At 42.4% G+C, this 15220-nt stretch overlaps 1 protein-coding gene across 11 annotated transcripts in view; it reads right to left on the bottom strand.

Annotated features, from left to right (window-relative positions):
- The window catches only part of RALGAPA1 (Ral GTPase activating protein catalytic subunit alpha 1), a 258521-nt gene that overhangs the window by 95191 nt on the left and 148110 nt on the right, over window positions 1-15220 (bottom strand). For all 11 annotated transcript variants that reach the window (XM_039534629.1, XM_039534621.1, XM_039534630.1 and 8 more), the window contains one exon: window positions 6659-6767. In XM_039534629.1, coding sequence (XP_039390563.1) covers window positions 6659-6767 — 109 coding nt within the window. The remainder of the gene's footprint in view (window positions 1-6658; window positions 6768-15220) is intronic.

Raw genomic sequence — 15220 nt, 5'->3', positions numbered from 1 at the left:
GCACTGAGTATTCAGTTTTTATATTACAGAGAGTTTATTACTAATGCAGCAAGTTCAACATCAGAGAGCAAAGACAGGGATGGTTGACCGCACGACTAAAATTGTCTGGAATAAGAATGGAAATGTTGGGTGTAAATGTCACTAGTCGGAACTGTGACTAAAAGGAATTTTGCACTTATAATTTTTTTTTTGTTCCAATGTAAACTGATGGTTTCTCTCCTGTTGCTCTATCTTGGGACCTCCGTGAGACAGCAGTTCTAATAACTGGTTTCTTCTTGGGCATAAGCCTGTGAAGCTTAGTTCCGGGAACTGCTTTGGTTAGGGAACCATTAAACTCAAATTCATTTAGTTTGAATAGCAACAAGGACCACTGCTTTTTCCTTAGCAAGAAACTTTGACTCCGATCTGTAAACAGTAACCCCTAATTGGAGACGTCTTCTTTTTCCTTTTGCTGAGAGCAGACATTTGCAGTTGTGTTAGCTGAGTGCAAACTGTACTAGATTTTTCTTCAGGATACAGTTCCAATATATACTATTCAAAAACACTTTTAAAAAAGGTTTATTTCTCAAAAATTCTAACAATTAGACTCCTGGTTGGCTCACCATGAGACTCAGTTAATTATCACACTCGATTAATAGCCTAAGGAATAGGGTAGCCTAATAACCCTTTGCCTACATACAAAAAGCTGCTTTAAGCATCTCTTAGCAATGCTAACCTTTGTAATACGTTTGGTCAACCAAAGTCACTCAAAGTCTACATGCATGCATGGCCTATGTTCTTTACAACTAGGAAAAATCCCCAGGCTCACTGTGCTTATTTTTTCATTTTTTTTTTTTTTTTTTTTGCAGTATGGAAGGGAAGTCATTTAACATAGGATTCCAACACTGTCAAAAGACTATCAGGTACGTTTCGATCTTTTATTTACTTTCCTTTTAGTTACCAGTGAACTAGAGCACACCTTCTCTCAAATTCAGGGGATGCACTTCCATATGGTTACATGTCCAGCTCTGAACTGAACCTAGGGGCAGTTACTCCAGTTGTAAAAGATGCTTAGAGACAGCATCTTGGATTTCTAGGACATTCCATGAGGTCATCAGTCCTGTTCTATGACCCCTTGCTAGAATGTTATACCTTAAAAATGTCAAAAAGGCAGACTTACAAATGAAAGTTAAGAGTTAGTGGGTAAGAAAGCACAGATAGAGAATTAAGAGGAAGGGGAATTCAGGGTAGCTGTAACTTTCTGAATAGCAAAATATTCAAGACAGAAAAGAACTACATTGCAAAAGAAAAAAGTAGTAAAATAATTATGGTTGTCACAATGGCTTTTTGGAAACAATATGACAAGGAAATTATGGTGCACAATAAAACAAGGAGTTAGACATTTCATGTGGCGTAAGTAAATGAGCTCTGATGCTCTGAGAGGAAGCTGCATCCTGGGCCAGCTTCTTACCTCCACAGATGCTGCATTTTGAATTTTTCATATCTTCAATGTGACTGGGAAGAATGGGCGAAGTTACACACTTGGATGAAGCACAAGAAAAGGTTCTGATTGCAAACTTTCAGTTAATTTTCTTTTATATCTGCATCAGAATCAAGAGATCTTGTGGATGACTCTTGTGAGCCAGTCAGAGGGATACAAATGAGCAGATATAAGCAGTTAGTTCTCTTCTTCTGTCTCTCAAACTATTTAGCTTTGCACTTTTGTTTGTAAGTAGCTATAGATTCTGCCACCTTTTGCATTTGACTGAAAGAAGGCAGACATTTGCAAAAGAAAATTTAAAATCGGCAGGAGAAGCTTCAGAAGACAAGACTAAAACAGAACTCTCTTTTATTCCTGATGAAATCATCTCTTCTGATCTGCTAAATGATAATGCAGAAGTGGTTGAGAGTACAATAAGCAGAGTACAGATTCTCTACTTATGTTCCTGGGTGACCTCCACAGTACCTTGACAAACAAAAAAACTGAAAGCTTGACAACTGGATTACTGAATTTGAAATCAAATCCAGACTGCTGGAAGTATCTTTAAAAACCTGCATGACTACCCATCAAGAAACTTATTATTACTATGAGAGACAGACAGTGGGGTGGAGGAACTTGGGAATTGTTTGGACATCCTGAATGTCCAGATTATTGAATTTAAGAATCCTTCCTGACCTCTGCAGGTAACTAACTGAAGCCCTGGAGCATGAGATTTAATTATGGTTATTGCTTTCATGCAGAGTTGCAAGTGCTAAGAGCATGCTGCAGGCAATGCAAGCAATCCTTTTCTCCCTACTGCCCAGGAAAAAAGGGGATGAACAGGGTACTCAGTCACAGATTTCAAGGCCAGAAGGGAGCACCATGACCACTCAGCCCAACCCCCTGCACACACACACGTGCAATACAATTTATCCAAGAAACTGAATTTAAAAAAATCGAATCGCGTCTTCAAGTCTCCAAGCCATGGTGAGTCCACCACTAACCTGGTAAGCTGTTCCAATGTTCAAGTTCCCTCACAGCCAGGAAATTGCAACTTATTTCAGAGCTGAATTTGTCTAGCTTCAACGTCCAGCCCTTGGATCTTGTTGTGCCTTTGTTAGCAAGGTTGAAGAGCCCCCTCACTATCTGATATTTTTTCCATGCGTAAGCACTTACATACAGTGACCAAGCCACCTTTTAACCATCTCTTCAATAAACTAAATATATTGAGTTCCTTAAGCCTCACACTATATGGCTGGTTTTCCAACACTTGTGGCCCTCCTTTGAACTCTCACCAGTATTTTCGTATCCTGTTGAAGAGTGGACATCAGAACAGGACACAATGTATTCTTACTAATGCTATGTATGGAGGCAAGATCGCTTCCCTACTTCTACGTGACGTTCCCTTTTTTATACATGCCAGGATCACATTAGCCCTTTTTGCCACAGCATTGCACTGAGAGCTCATGCTGAGCTGATTATCTATGATGATGCCCAAGTCCTTTGAGTCACTGCTTTCCAAGACTGTCTCCCATCCTTTAGGTATAACCTAAGTTCTTTGTTCCCAGATGTACTACATCACGTTTGGTTGTATTAATATGCATTTTCTTGGTTTGTGACTATTTAACTAGGCAATTTAGACCACTCTATAACAACAACTTGTTTTGTTGTTATTATTTACTACCCCAAAGATTTTATATCACCACCTGTGTCATTTTGATTGGTCTATATATTAGCAAAATTTTGTCTCAGAGGGTAGTATTAAGATATTATACCAATGTACACGGTCACAGAGGAAGTAAGGGGTGATAAGTCCATGGGATATTGCTCAAACTATGTAATACTCTCTCTCAATCATTTCTCTTCAAATAGACCTAGGTCTTGCATGTGTGGCTGATACTCTACTCTATTACCAGATTTTCTTTGATCAGACTGAGACACAGTTTCCAGGATGGTCCATCAGAGTCCATCCACATCTTCAATATATATTTTCCTAAAGTTACTTTCTGGGCTGTTCCCCCCTCCACGTTTCTTGTGCTCAGAATAGGTTTCAGCTACGGTTCCCAAAACAGCACTAAATAAACTAAGTAATTATCCTTTACCTATAGGATACATTCAGCACTGGTTCAGCTGAACTCATTTCTGATTACTGGCGTCAGCAACAGGTATTTTTTGGAAGGCTTTGAAGTCACTCCAAGATCAAGATATTATTGAGTGGTACATAATCTCTAACTGCAGTGGTACAGATGGCCAATTAGCATCTTTCATGCTGAGACTTTCAGTGTGGTTAAAAGAGACAGCAGTGTCTTCACAGTGTTTATAGATAAACTGCTGGCTATACTTGGACATAGCTCCTTGGCTGGAGTTCTGAATGAGTTGCTAAGTCGGAGTTATAAGCAAGCAATTTGCTTTCGTCATCTACATTCCTGTTCAATGGTGTACATACTATATTTGTAAATATGTTAGTCTAGAAATATAGCTTCCTGTATCTGTAGCCATTCAGTCCTCTCCCAACAAGAAAATAACCCACTCTGGGAGTCCAAATCCTTGACTATGTGGAAGCCAAGACATTATTGATGTACCACGCTACAGCTGGCTTGTTTCGTCATGACACAAAACTGTATTTATGAACTTTTCATATTAGATAGTACATTTGCAGATATTTTACCCCAGTGTTCAAGGTGAGAGAAAAGATGGCATGCTCCAAAGTTTTTGCCAACTTGAAGCAGTGTTTTCCAATACAAGCACTAACTGGTCCATACTTAATATGTGCAGTTATTACAGATACTGGTTTAAAATAATTGTTGTTAAAAAGAATGAGAGAACAAACAGGAAAACAAATTATTTTGGATGACAGGATTAAAATATTTTACAACTTTGATAAATTGGAGAGATGAGTTAAAATCAAGTGACATTTGTCTAATATCAAATTCACAAAGAAACTGGCTGAAATCATCAAATGCACAAGTTATAGAATATTAGAGAGATTAATCAGGTCACTGAGAAGGTGTCACACCTAAAATGTGATTTGGCAAAACAGGCAACGGCAATATGGTGTTTATTACTAAAAGAACCATGTTAAAAACAGCAATGTAATTATTCAGCTCCACTTGGCACTGGTTAGCCTCCAAAGCTGCATCACCATTCTGTTTATCACAGCCAAAAAAGACTATCTGTAGAGAGTTCAGGTGAAAATAAGGAAAATTAAGAAAGGTTTTGAAAATAAGACTTATTAGGAAAGTTTAAGAAAACAGAGCATGCTGTTGAGAAATATACCAGTCGGCAACATCTTTAGCTTATAAAGATGCTATTAAGTGGGTAGAAGCCAGGTATTCTGATTATTCAATAAATGACTGAATAGAAAGTAATTGTTTTTAATGGGGAAAAATACAGATTACATATTTGAGGGGGGGAAGAAGGAAGATTGGCTAAAGAACAAGCTTGGCAATAGACCAGATTGTCAAGGAAGCTGTAGAATACCATCACGAGGCTGTAAAACTTTCACGGAGATCACAGAAGTCACGGATACTGTGACTTTCCGGGACCTCTGTGACTTCCACAGCTGCAGCAGCTGACCCCAGGCAACTGGTCTCAGGCTGCCCCAGAGCAGCACCCACCCTCCCCACAGCATCTAAGATCTAGTTAGGGGTATTTTTAGTAAAAGTCATCGACATGTCACTGACCGTGACTTTTTGGTTATTGCCTGTGACCTGCCCTTGACCTTTACTAAAAATACCAGTGACTAAATCATAGCCTTAATGATCACTACAGAAACTCAAGGCTGTTTCAGAATAATGAAGGTTCTACCACTCCCAAAGGAAAGGACAAGATGACTCCACCATATCTCTCCATCAGGTATTACTGTGTTGATATTGGTCCACAACCGCTACTAGCTATATTTGAATATACTGCTTTTTAAAATGTGTGTGTATAGCACCTATGTCTAAATAAGGTACAAATGAGTGAACAAATGCCAAAATAGCAATCACATGGACAACAATCCTTCACTCCACCAGGCTATCCAGAAGACATGAAAATCTAGAGGTCTTTATAACAAAGTAACATCCACACAACCTAAAATTGTAAAAGTTTTAATTTTATAAATTACCCAGATCATATTGAGGGGGAAGTGAAAATCTTTATGAACAAACTAACATTCCTCAGCATTAACAAAATGAATTTAATAATAAACTTTACAAATGTACACCTCTACACCAATATAACGCTGTACTTGGGAGCCAAAAAATCTTACCGTGTTATAGGTGAAACCATGTTATATCGAACTTGCTTTGATCTGCTGAACTCCACAGCCTACCCTCCCTCCCTCCCCCCCGGAGCACTGCTTTACTGCGTTATATCCAAATTCGTGTTATATCGGGTTGCATTATATCAGGGTAGAGGTGTATTTTAAAGTAAGACAGTAGTAAAAATAAATTCTTCCTTTACTTTTTTTGCCAAAATTAGAGTTCTGTTATTTCTTTCCTATAGATAATTTCATCATAAACTACAACAGTGCAAAGCTGTGACCTACTTCAGGTTCAGAGTATACACTGTGCTGCACTGCCCCAATGTGAGCGCTGAGAGGCACTTTGCCCCAGAAAGGCATAATACCTATTGGAGCTCTCAAGTGCACAGGTAACACATCCCTTAGGATGGTGCAGCATACTCCCCCTTGCACATCTGGCCAGAGTTGCTGACTGGTCAAGAGTAGGGACAGAGATGCTGTTCTGCCTCCTCTGCTCCATTTAGGGTGGCTTGCACTATGAGGAAGAAGTGCCTGAGGCTCTGCGGGGACTATAAATGTGACTGACACTTGCGCAGGTGTGTAAAGAAGGGATACTCTTTGTGCTCTCCCCTTCAGCTCACAACCTGGCCTTTAGATGTTAAGCAATGCCTTGCTTTGGCAGGTACTAAAATGTTAGTTTCACCTTTAAAAATAATTTAATTATTTTGCTTCGGAGTGAACACAGGACTGGAAGCCAGGGACTTCTGTATATAACCCTGCCTTTGACACTACATCACTGATCTATGTCGGGCAAGTCACTTAACTTGAATCTCAGTCTCATCATCTGTAAAATGATACTTGCCAAATTCAGAGTTGTGGTGAGGATTAACTAGTTAATTTTCACATTGGACTTTGAAGATGTAAATAATTTTTAATTTAAGTTATAACAGATTGCAGCACACCTAATCTCTTACCTTCAAAGAGACACAAATCACATTCAGTGCTTCCTTTATCTGAGGATGATGTGACTCATGAACCAGTTCCTCACAGATCCAAATGCCAAGGCTACAAAGAGCAACACATCTGCAAAACAAGATTAGATAAGAAAAAACATAAGGAATGGTTACTTACCCTGCATTAACTGTAGTTTGAGATGTTGCAGTCAGTGTGCCTCTTACTACAGGTGCACACCACCACACACGCATGAGCTCACAATCTTTTGAATAGTGGTGTCCGTTGGGGCTGCACATGCATCCTGTGCCTTCTCATGTTCCTGTATAAGGGCATAAATTTCAGAGCGGCCACAACCCTCCCTCGAAAGACAAAACTCCAAAAGCGGGGATGGAGGGCAGTTTGCAGGATCCACGCATTACCACATTTCAAAGAACCACAGTAGTATAGGTCAGTGTGGATCCCACTGTAGGTAACTGGCAAGTGAGATCATCCCCGGATGGTTGGAATGAGGAGCAGAATCAGTTGCACGGAAATTGGAGTACTGCTCTTCCAAATTTGGAATCTGACCTAATAGCTAAGTCCAGTGTATAATGCTTGACAAATGTGAGTGTATTGCTCCACGTAATAGCCTTGAAAATTCCTGATATCTGTATGTTTTGGAAACAAGTCAAGGATACTGCATAGGTGCTGGTGGAAAGGGCTTTAGAAGTTGGTGGGAGAGGCAGCTAACTGGTAGTACAGTGAGACACAATGACTTACCCGTTTTGTAAGTCTTTGTGACACAATGGCCTGACCCGCTGAAGCAACAATAGCCACAAGCAGACGTTAGGAGAGTTGAAAGATTTGGTCCTGTTGATGCAGTATTGAAGAGCTCGGGATATTTCTAGGATGTGGAGTTTCTTCTCCACTTGTATGGAATCTGGCTTTTGGAAGAACATAAGTAAGTTGATTGACTGGTTTAAGTGGAATTTAGAAACCACTTTGGCGATACATTTTGCAAGAGGTCTCAGTACAACCTTGTTTGTTGAAACAGAGTGCATGGGGGCTCTACCACAAGTGCCTGAAGCTTGCTCATTCTTTTGTCTGAGGTGGCAACCACTAGAAAGACTATTTAGAGTGCAAGACAATAGATGGAGTGCCCCAAGAGAGGCTTGAAGGGGTTTCAGTAAGCTTTAAAAAGATGATGTTGATTTCCCATGCTACAGTAGATACTCTAAATAATGAATATGCATGTAGCAAACCCTTAAGGAATCTGAATACTGTTGGATGAAAGAGGACTGAGAATGACTGTATTAGAGGAAGATACCGTTGCTACATGAACCTTGACTGAACTAAATGGAAGCCCAGAGTATTAGTTACAGCAAATTGTCCAGAATCCTCAATACCAGGGTGGCTGCAGTGGGTCTAGGCCATGTTTGGCTGCCGTGAGTCTCTTCCAGTTGAAGGAATATGTCTCATGAACAGTTTTCTGCTTTGTACTAGGATTTCCTGAACATGTGAGGAATGGTTCTTTCCAGGTGCTCAGCCAGCGAACATCCACACCAGCTTGGCAACAATTTCAGTTCTGGGTGCAATTCTTGACCCTGATCTTGAAAAAACAGGTCCGGGCAATCTGGGAGCCTGATCAGTGGATGCGTGAACATCTGCTACAGGTCCATCAGCCAGAAATGTCTCAGCCAGTAACAAGCTATGAGAAGAAGCCTGGCCTCGCCTCATCAGCCTGTGGCAATCAACCTGGAGAGTAGGAGAATCAGTAAGAAGGCATAAAGGATGTCCCAATTTCAATGCAGATGGGTGTCTGGCAAGCATCCCAGGCTCATGTCTCCTGTGGAACATAACATAACAGAAGACTGGGCAATTGATGTTGTCCTTGGTGGCAAACAAGTCTATCGCTGGAGGAATATCAAGTAGGTGATAGATTTCAGCAGTGCCCACTCATGGATGGTGAGAGATTGTCTACTTAGAAAGTCTGTCAAGTCATGTTGACTCCCAAGAGATGCACGGCTAGTGGTTATGTCATATAGATAGCACCAGTTCCAGACTTATTGCTTTGTGGCAGTTATTGCTTCAGAGCAGGCACCCCTTTCATGTATATGGCATTTTACATCCTCTGAGGACCACATCTCTTGTATTTGCAGATGATTCAGGTGGGCTTCTCAGCCTGTTCCACATGTTTCTATGATTAATGGTCTGGATGGTGATGGGTCACAGGCAGTACCCCATTTTTAAACACTGTTGGGATGCAGGTACCAGATCAGCACTGCGAGAACACAAGATAGAATTGAAGCTCCCGTTTATCTGATGCTTCACAGGGGAGTACACTGACCTGAGCCAGAGTGGTAGAGGCGTGAAATGAAGTCTGGCAAGCAGTGTCCCATTTGTACATGCAGACATATGGCCTAATAATGTGAGGCAAGGCCATACTGTTACAACCAGGTGTAATATCACCACATTTATTAACAACTCAAGTGAGAGGATTCAGTCCTAAGGTAAGCATGCCCTCACCATCATGGAATCTATCCTGGCCCATATGAATTCTATCATGAGATGATTTCTTGTAGTTTGCCAGGAGGCCGAGCTGGCAAAAGAGGTAGCACATAGTTGAGGTTTGTCAGAGAACTTCCTGATGTGATCTGCTTCTGATCAGCTAGTAGTCTAGATACAGATATACATGGATGCTTTTTTCCCTTAGGAGTGCACGTACAATGAGGCACTTTTGTAAAGACTCTCGGTGCTGCAGAGTGTCCAAAGGGTGGCACCTTGTACTGATAATGGCTTGGCCCTACCCTAAATTGCAGGTACTTCCTGGGGGCCAGGTAGATGGCAGTGTGGAAGTATGCATTCTGTAAGCGAAGAGCCATTAACTACTCTTGAACCTGCAATGACTGGATAATGGAGGCAAGTGTTACCATCCTGAATCTCAGGCAGTGTATGTATCTGTCAGTTTCCTCAGGTCTATGATAGAATGAAGATCCCCTCTCTTTTTTGGAGTAAGGAAATACTAGGAATAGAAGCTTCTCCCTCTGAACTTCTGCAGAACCTCTTCTATGGCTCCTAGATGAAGCAATGAGGCCACTTTTTGTAATAGGCTCCTGCGAGAAGAGTTCCAGAAGAGGGATGGGGAATGGGTGATGATGTCCAGCACTCCTGTGTTGGCCATAATCTCCAGTCACGCTCAATAGAAAAGGGGCAAGGTGGCTTCCAAAGGTCAACTCTGGGATGGTTTTGGGGTGGCTCTCAACTGTCTTGTCAAACTTGCCTTTAGGAGGAAGTCTGATGTATGCCAAAGATTAAGATGGTATTGTGTCTTTAAGGGGGCTGGTACCAGAAGGACATACAGGATGGTACTGGAGTGTAAAACACCTAAGACTTCAGCACTGCCCTCAAAAATCAATCACTCTCTTTAGGATACCACTCCTGTCTCTTGGAAGAGGGTTCCCTGCTTGTAGCAAGGGACTCAGAGTGGCCCACAGACAGTGATGAAAAGTGTATCTCTGGGGATGGCAGTGTCACTGGCTGGGATTCTAGCACTGATATTGCTGGTGCTGGTGCCAGTGGAAAGAGGACGGTGGTGGTGTCTCCTTGAAGGCATACCTGAGTAGTCAAAGGGCTTGCTGGTCAGTGCTAGAGTCTGTATTGGGTTGGATCTTGCTCTCAATATTTATACCAGTGTGACAGTCGCTCAAGCCTTCTTCTCTGACTTTGCCTTCAACATCATAGACGGTTGAGCACTCATCTCTTGGCCTCAAGTCCTTGCAGTATGGTTGTTTGACCACCTTGAGTTGTGTTTGCATTCAGTGTGGATACTTTACTTGTCAGATCTCTATCCCCGGGTGTTGGTGCCAATGTGGTCAGCACCGGGAAACCCAGCCCCAATGCTGATCGTCTTGGAACTCTTTTAGATTTTGTCTCCCTTCTGGAATCAAAGATGTGGGCACTTGCAAAGATAGTTTTCTCAGCTCTGGTTTGGAGGACATTTCAATGCCTGGATTGAATGCAACTTCATTGATTGCGCCAAGAAGTGTAGTTTGAGTCTTGTATCTCAAGATTTTCCAGTGTGCAATGAGAAGGAAAGGCATATATAATCTGTTAGGGATATTACCTTCCCCATGGCAGAAGAGGTATCTGCTGTGTCCACCAATTAAGGGCATCAGACCATTGCAAGAAGTACAGCATATAAACCCTGTTGGTTTAGAATCTGCCATTACCAATGGTTGGTAAAAAGTATTTTTTCACCCCAGTATATCTGAATGTACAGGAGGGTCTCACCTTGCTTATTCACTTCCTTTTGGGGGAAGTGGGGGGAGGAGGGTGGAAGAATGCCCAACTAAAAAATCTCAATAAGGGGTAAAGAGATTTCTTCATGAATTAGAATTGGGTCAGACAGTCCAAGTTCTGTCTTGCTGACACAGGTGGTAAGAGGGAACTGAAGGAGAGTTGCGGCCACTCCGCCCTTTATGCCCTTACACAGGGCACATAAAAAGCCCTGACAGCCACTGCTATTCAAAAGAGTCCAAGCTCACGTGCATGAGGCACATGCACACCAACAGCAGGGCCTACACTGACATATTCAAAGAAGAACTCAAGATTCCAAGAATGCTCAAATACCTGCAATAAAACACTATATAATATAGGATATTTGTGATTTTTAGACTGCCTTCCAAGATATATATTTAATGTAACTACAGTTTCCTAAACAAGAAAAACATAAAAACCTTAATTTATGATGCTATATAAATGATTTTTAAAATTTACAAGAATCTCAATTCCTCATCCCAGAGGCTAGAATAGGGTAAAAGTGGAGTTCCCTGCCAAGCAGGTGAGGGCAGGGGGAAAAGGAAGAACCCCTGAAATTGTGCATATATCTTTCAGATTAAAAATTCAAACTAAAATTAGCGCACACAAATTGTGGGTTAGGGCTACACTCTACAGGTTTAAAAAAATTAACAGAACAAAAACAAACATCAGTATTTTTTTAAAATCTCTTGATTTTTAAGACAACCTATGTATTATTATTTGTATTATCCTAGCACCTAGGAGTCTCAGTCATGAACCAGTACCCCGCTGTACAAACAGAGCAAAAAGAACCTCATGGGTTTAATTTTGGTTTTTGGGTCTTGCTCATGGATGTTTTAATACGTTATATTTGCAATAAAGAGGAGATGGTAAATCTTAGTGGAAGAAATCTACATTGATTTTCCTTAGATCATGAGCAGAGCAAACAGATGTGAGGTACAAAGACAGGACAAAGTTTGGAAGGGTGGACTTCACGGTGGGAGAAGTCTAAGGAGTTGATTACAGAGTCAGTGTTGATGGAGAGGATCAAGGGCAGTGGAGAGGAGAAGATGGTGGTCAGAGAGAAAGAATTCAGCAATAGATGGGCCAGGGAGGGAATATTGCTGAGTGAAGATAAAATCTGAGTAGTGGCCATTTTCACATGGCCAAGACATGACCCAGAGATGAAGGAGAGGAGATGGGAGAAGAAATGATTGAATGGGAAGTTAACATGAAAAGTTGCAGTTGCAAGGCTAATGTTGGAAATTGAAAGACAAGGAAGAGATAGTACAGTCAAAATCAATAAGTAACGTGAAAAGGAGAGAAGTGGATAGCGATTGACAGGTACATCATGGGACGGGGAAGAGTACAGTATGATAGATAGAAGTTCAAAGGCAGGAAGGGGGTTGGATCACAGTGGGGGAGATATGTGGAAGCTGCAAGAGTAGGAGTGCACTGAATCCCCGAGGGAAGCAAAGAGCTGGAGAGCTTGCTGAATGGAGTCAATAAGGAGACTTCCCTCAGGTGAGCCAGTTGTTGATCTATGGGTAACGTATGACTCATTAATTACTCAAGTAGGTTGTTACTACAGCCAGGCATTTGGTGAATGCCTTTGGTGTCCCTGACAATCCAAACTGCAATTCCTGGTACTGATAATGGGAACTGATCACTTGAAATCTTAGATATTTTCTGTAGACATGATGGACATCTATACAGACTTGAAGGTCAAGAGCTAAGTATGACTCCTGTGGATCTACGGAGGGAATTATGGAGGCGAGGGTTACCATCTTTAACTTGAATCTGTAGATGAAGGTATTCAGCTGTCTCAAATCCAGAATTAGTAAGGAGACCCCCTTTTCCTTTGGTATCAGAAAATACTAGGAGTAAACCCCTTTCCTTCTGAATTCTGTTGGAATCTCTTTTATTGCACCAAAAGACATAAGTGACTCAACTTCTTGATGTAGCATGCTCTAATGGGGGGTGGGGGTGACCCCTGGGGAAAGAGGGGGAAGATTCAAGTGGAAAGGGTGTGATACTGAATGGAGTATCCTGGTTCTACTACCTCCATAGCCCCCTGGTCTGTTGTTATAGTTCTCCAAATGTGATGAAAATAAAAAAAAGATGGTTTCCAAAAGGGAGGAAATAACAGAGGCCCCAACTAGAAGTCATACAAAGCTCTTGGCAAATTCTCTTCCTCAAGGATGTAGATGAACGTAATGATGATATAGAGGATGCTGATGGTTTTTTCCTCTGGAACTTCTGATGCTTTCTTGGGGGCTGAGAAAGTCTGTATTGAGGGTAATAGGAGTGTGTAAAGCAAGACTGAGGCCTACCTGCTTTCCTCTTCAAAGCAGATGAATACACTCCTAAAGAATGCAAGACCTCATTAGTCTTCTGAGTAAGTCATATCCTTCAAACCACTGGTCTTCTGTTATAACTTTGTACTTTCTAAGGAATGCGGGAAGCTTGGAGCCAGGATGATCTTGTCATGACATCTGAGGTTTCTTAGGCCTGGTCTACACTAGGCGTTTAAACCGGTTTTAGGAGTGTAAAACCGATTTAACGCCACACCCGTCCACACTGAGAGGCCCTTTATATCGATATAAAGGGCTCTTTAAACCAGTTTCTGTACTCCTCCCTAACAAGAGGAGTAGCGCTAGTATCGGAATTACCATATCGGATTAGGGTTAGTGTGGCCGCAGATCGACGGTATTGGCCTCCGGGTGGTATCCCACAGTGCACCACTGACCGCTCTGGACAGCAATCTGAACTCGGATGCAGTGGCCAGGTAGACAGGAAAAGCCCCGCGAACTTTTGAATATTTCCCGTTTGCCCAGCGTGGAGCTCCGATCAGCGTGTGTGGCGATGCAGTTAAAAATCAAAATAAAGAAAGAGCTCCAGCATGGACCATGCGGATGTGATTGCTGTAAGGGCAGGCAAATCTGTTCTATCAGCGCTCCGTTACAGAAGACGAAATTCAAAATAATTTTTAAAAAATCTCCAGACAGACGCCATAGGAGGGACTCAGCGCACTGCTGCGTGACAAGCGTAACGGAAAGCCAAAGAATCAAATGGACGCTCATGGACTGGAGGACTCAAGCTATCCCACAGTTCCTGCAGTCTCCGAAAAGCATTTGCATTCTTGGCTGAGCTCCAAATGCTTCTAGGGTCAAACACAGTGTCCGCGGTGGGTCAGGGCATAGCTCGGCAATTTACGCACCCCCCACCCACTCCCAGAAGTGAAAGGGAAAACAATCCTCTCTTGACTCTTTTACATGTCACCCTATCTTTACTGAATGCTGCAGATAGACGCGATGCTGCAGCACTCAACACCAACATCCTTGCTCCCCCCCGCCATGGGTGGCTGATGGTGCAATATGGCTGATATCCATCGTCATCATCAGCCTATTGGCACATGGGGCAGTGCAAAAGGACTGGTAACCATGCTGACTAGCATCCGTGAGGTCGATCAAGGGCGCCTGGCCCTAATTTTTCCTGGTAGATGGTGCAGTATGGCTGGTAACGGTCCTCATCATAGCAACAGGGGGCTGAGCTCCATCAGCCCCCACCCTTCATGTGTAAAGAAAAGATTCAATTGCCCCTGGGCTAGCAGCGGGATGCTGGGCTCCTCTCCTCCACACTGCTTAATGTCCTGTCTGGACTATCATAGCAGCTGGAGGCTGCCTTCCACTCATTTCTCACTAACAAGTCACTGTGTCTTATTCCTGCATTCTTTATTACTTCATCACACAAGTGGGGGGACAATGCTACGGTAGCCCAGGAAGGCTGGGGGAAGAATGGAATCAACAGGTGGGGTTGTTGCAGGAGCACCCCCTGTGAATAGCATACAGCTCATAATTTCTGCGGGATCTGACACAGAGCAGCTGTGCTCTCTGGTTCTATGATACAGTGGTTCTCTAGTACGCTTGCCCATATTCTAGGCAGGACTGATTCTATTTTTAGATACCAAAAAGGAGGAATTGACTCAGGGAGTCATTCCCAATTTTGGCTTTTGCGCCCCTCGCTGATCTCAGCCAGGGGCACTTATGACAGCAGCAAATGGTGCAGTGCAAAAGGACTGGTAACCATGATCATCTTATTACCAATTTATGGTATGGTAGATGGTACAGTATGGCTGGTAACCATCTCTGCTGTCATGCAAAAGCAAAAGCATGCTGCTGTGTAGCGCTGCTGAATCGCCTCTGTGAGCGGCATCTAGTACACATACGGTGACAGTCACAAAAGGCAAAACAGGCTCCATGATTGCCATGCTATGGCATCTGCCAGGGCAATCCAGGGAAAAAAGG

This window comes from Mauremys reevesii, linkage group 4, assembly GCF_016161935.1.
Source record: "Mauremys reevesii isolate NIE-2019 linkage group 4, ASM1616193v1, whole genome shotgun sequence".
In the NCBI taxonomy this organism is placed as follows: Eukaryota; Metazoa; Chordata; order Testudines; family Geoemydidae; genus Mauremys; species Mauremys reevesii.
This window is presented reverse-complemented; position numbering and strand designations above follow the sequence as displayed.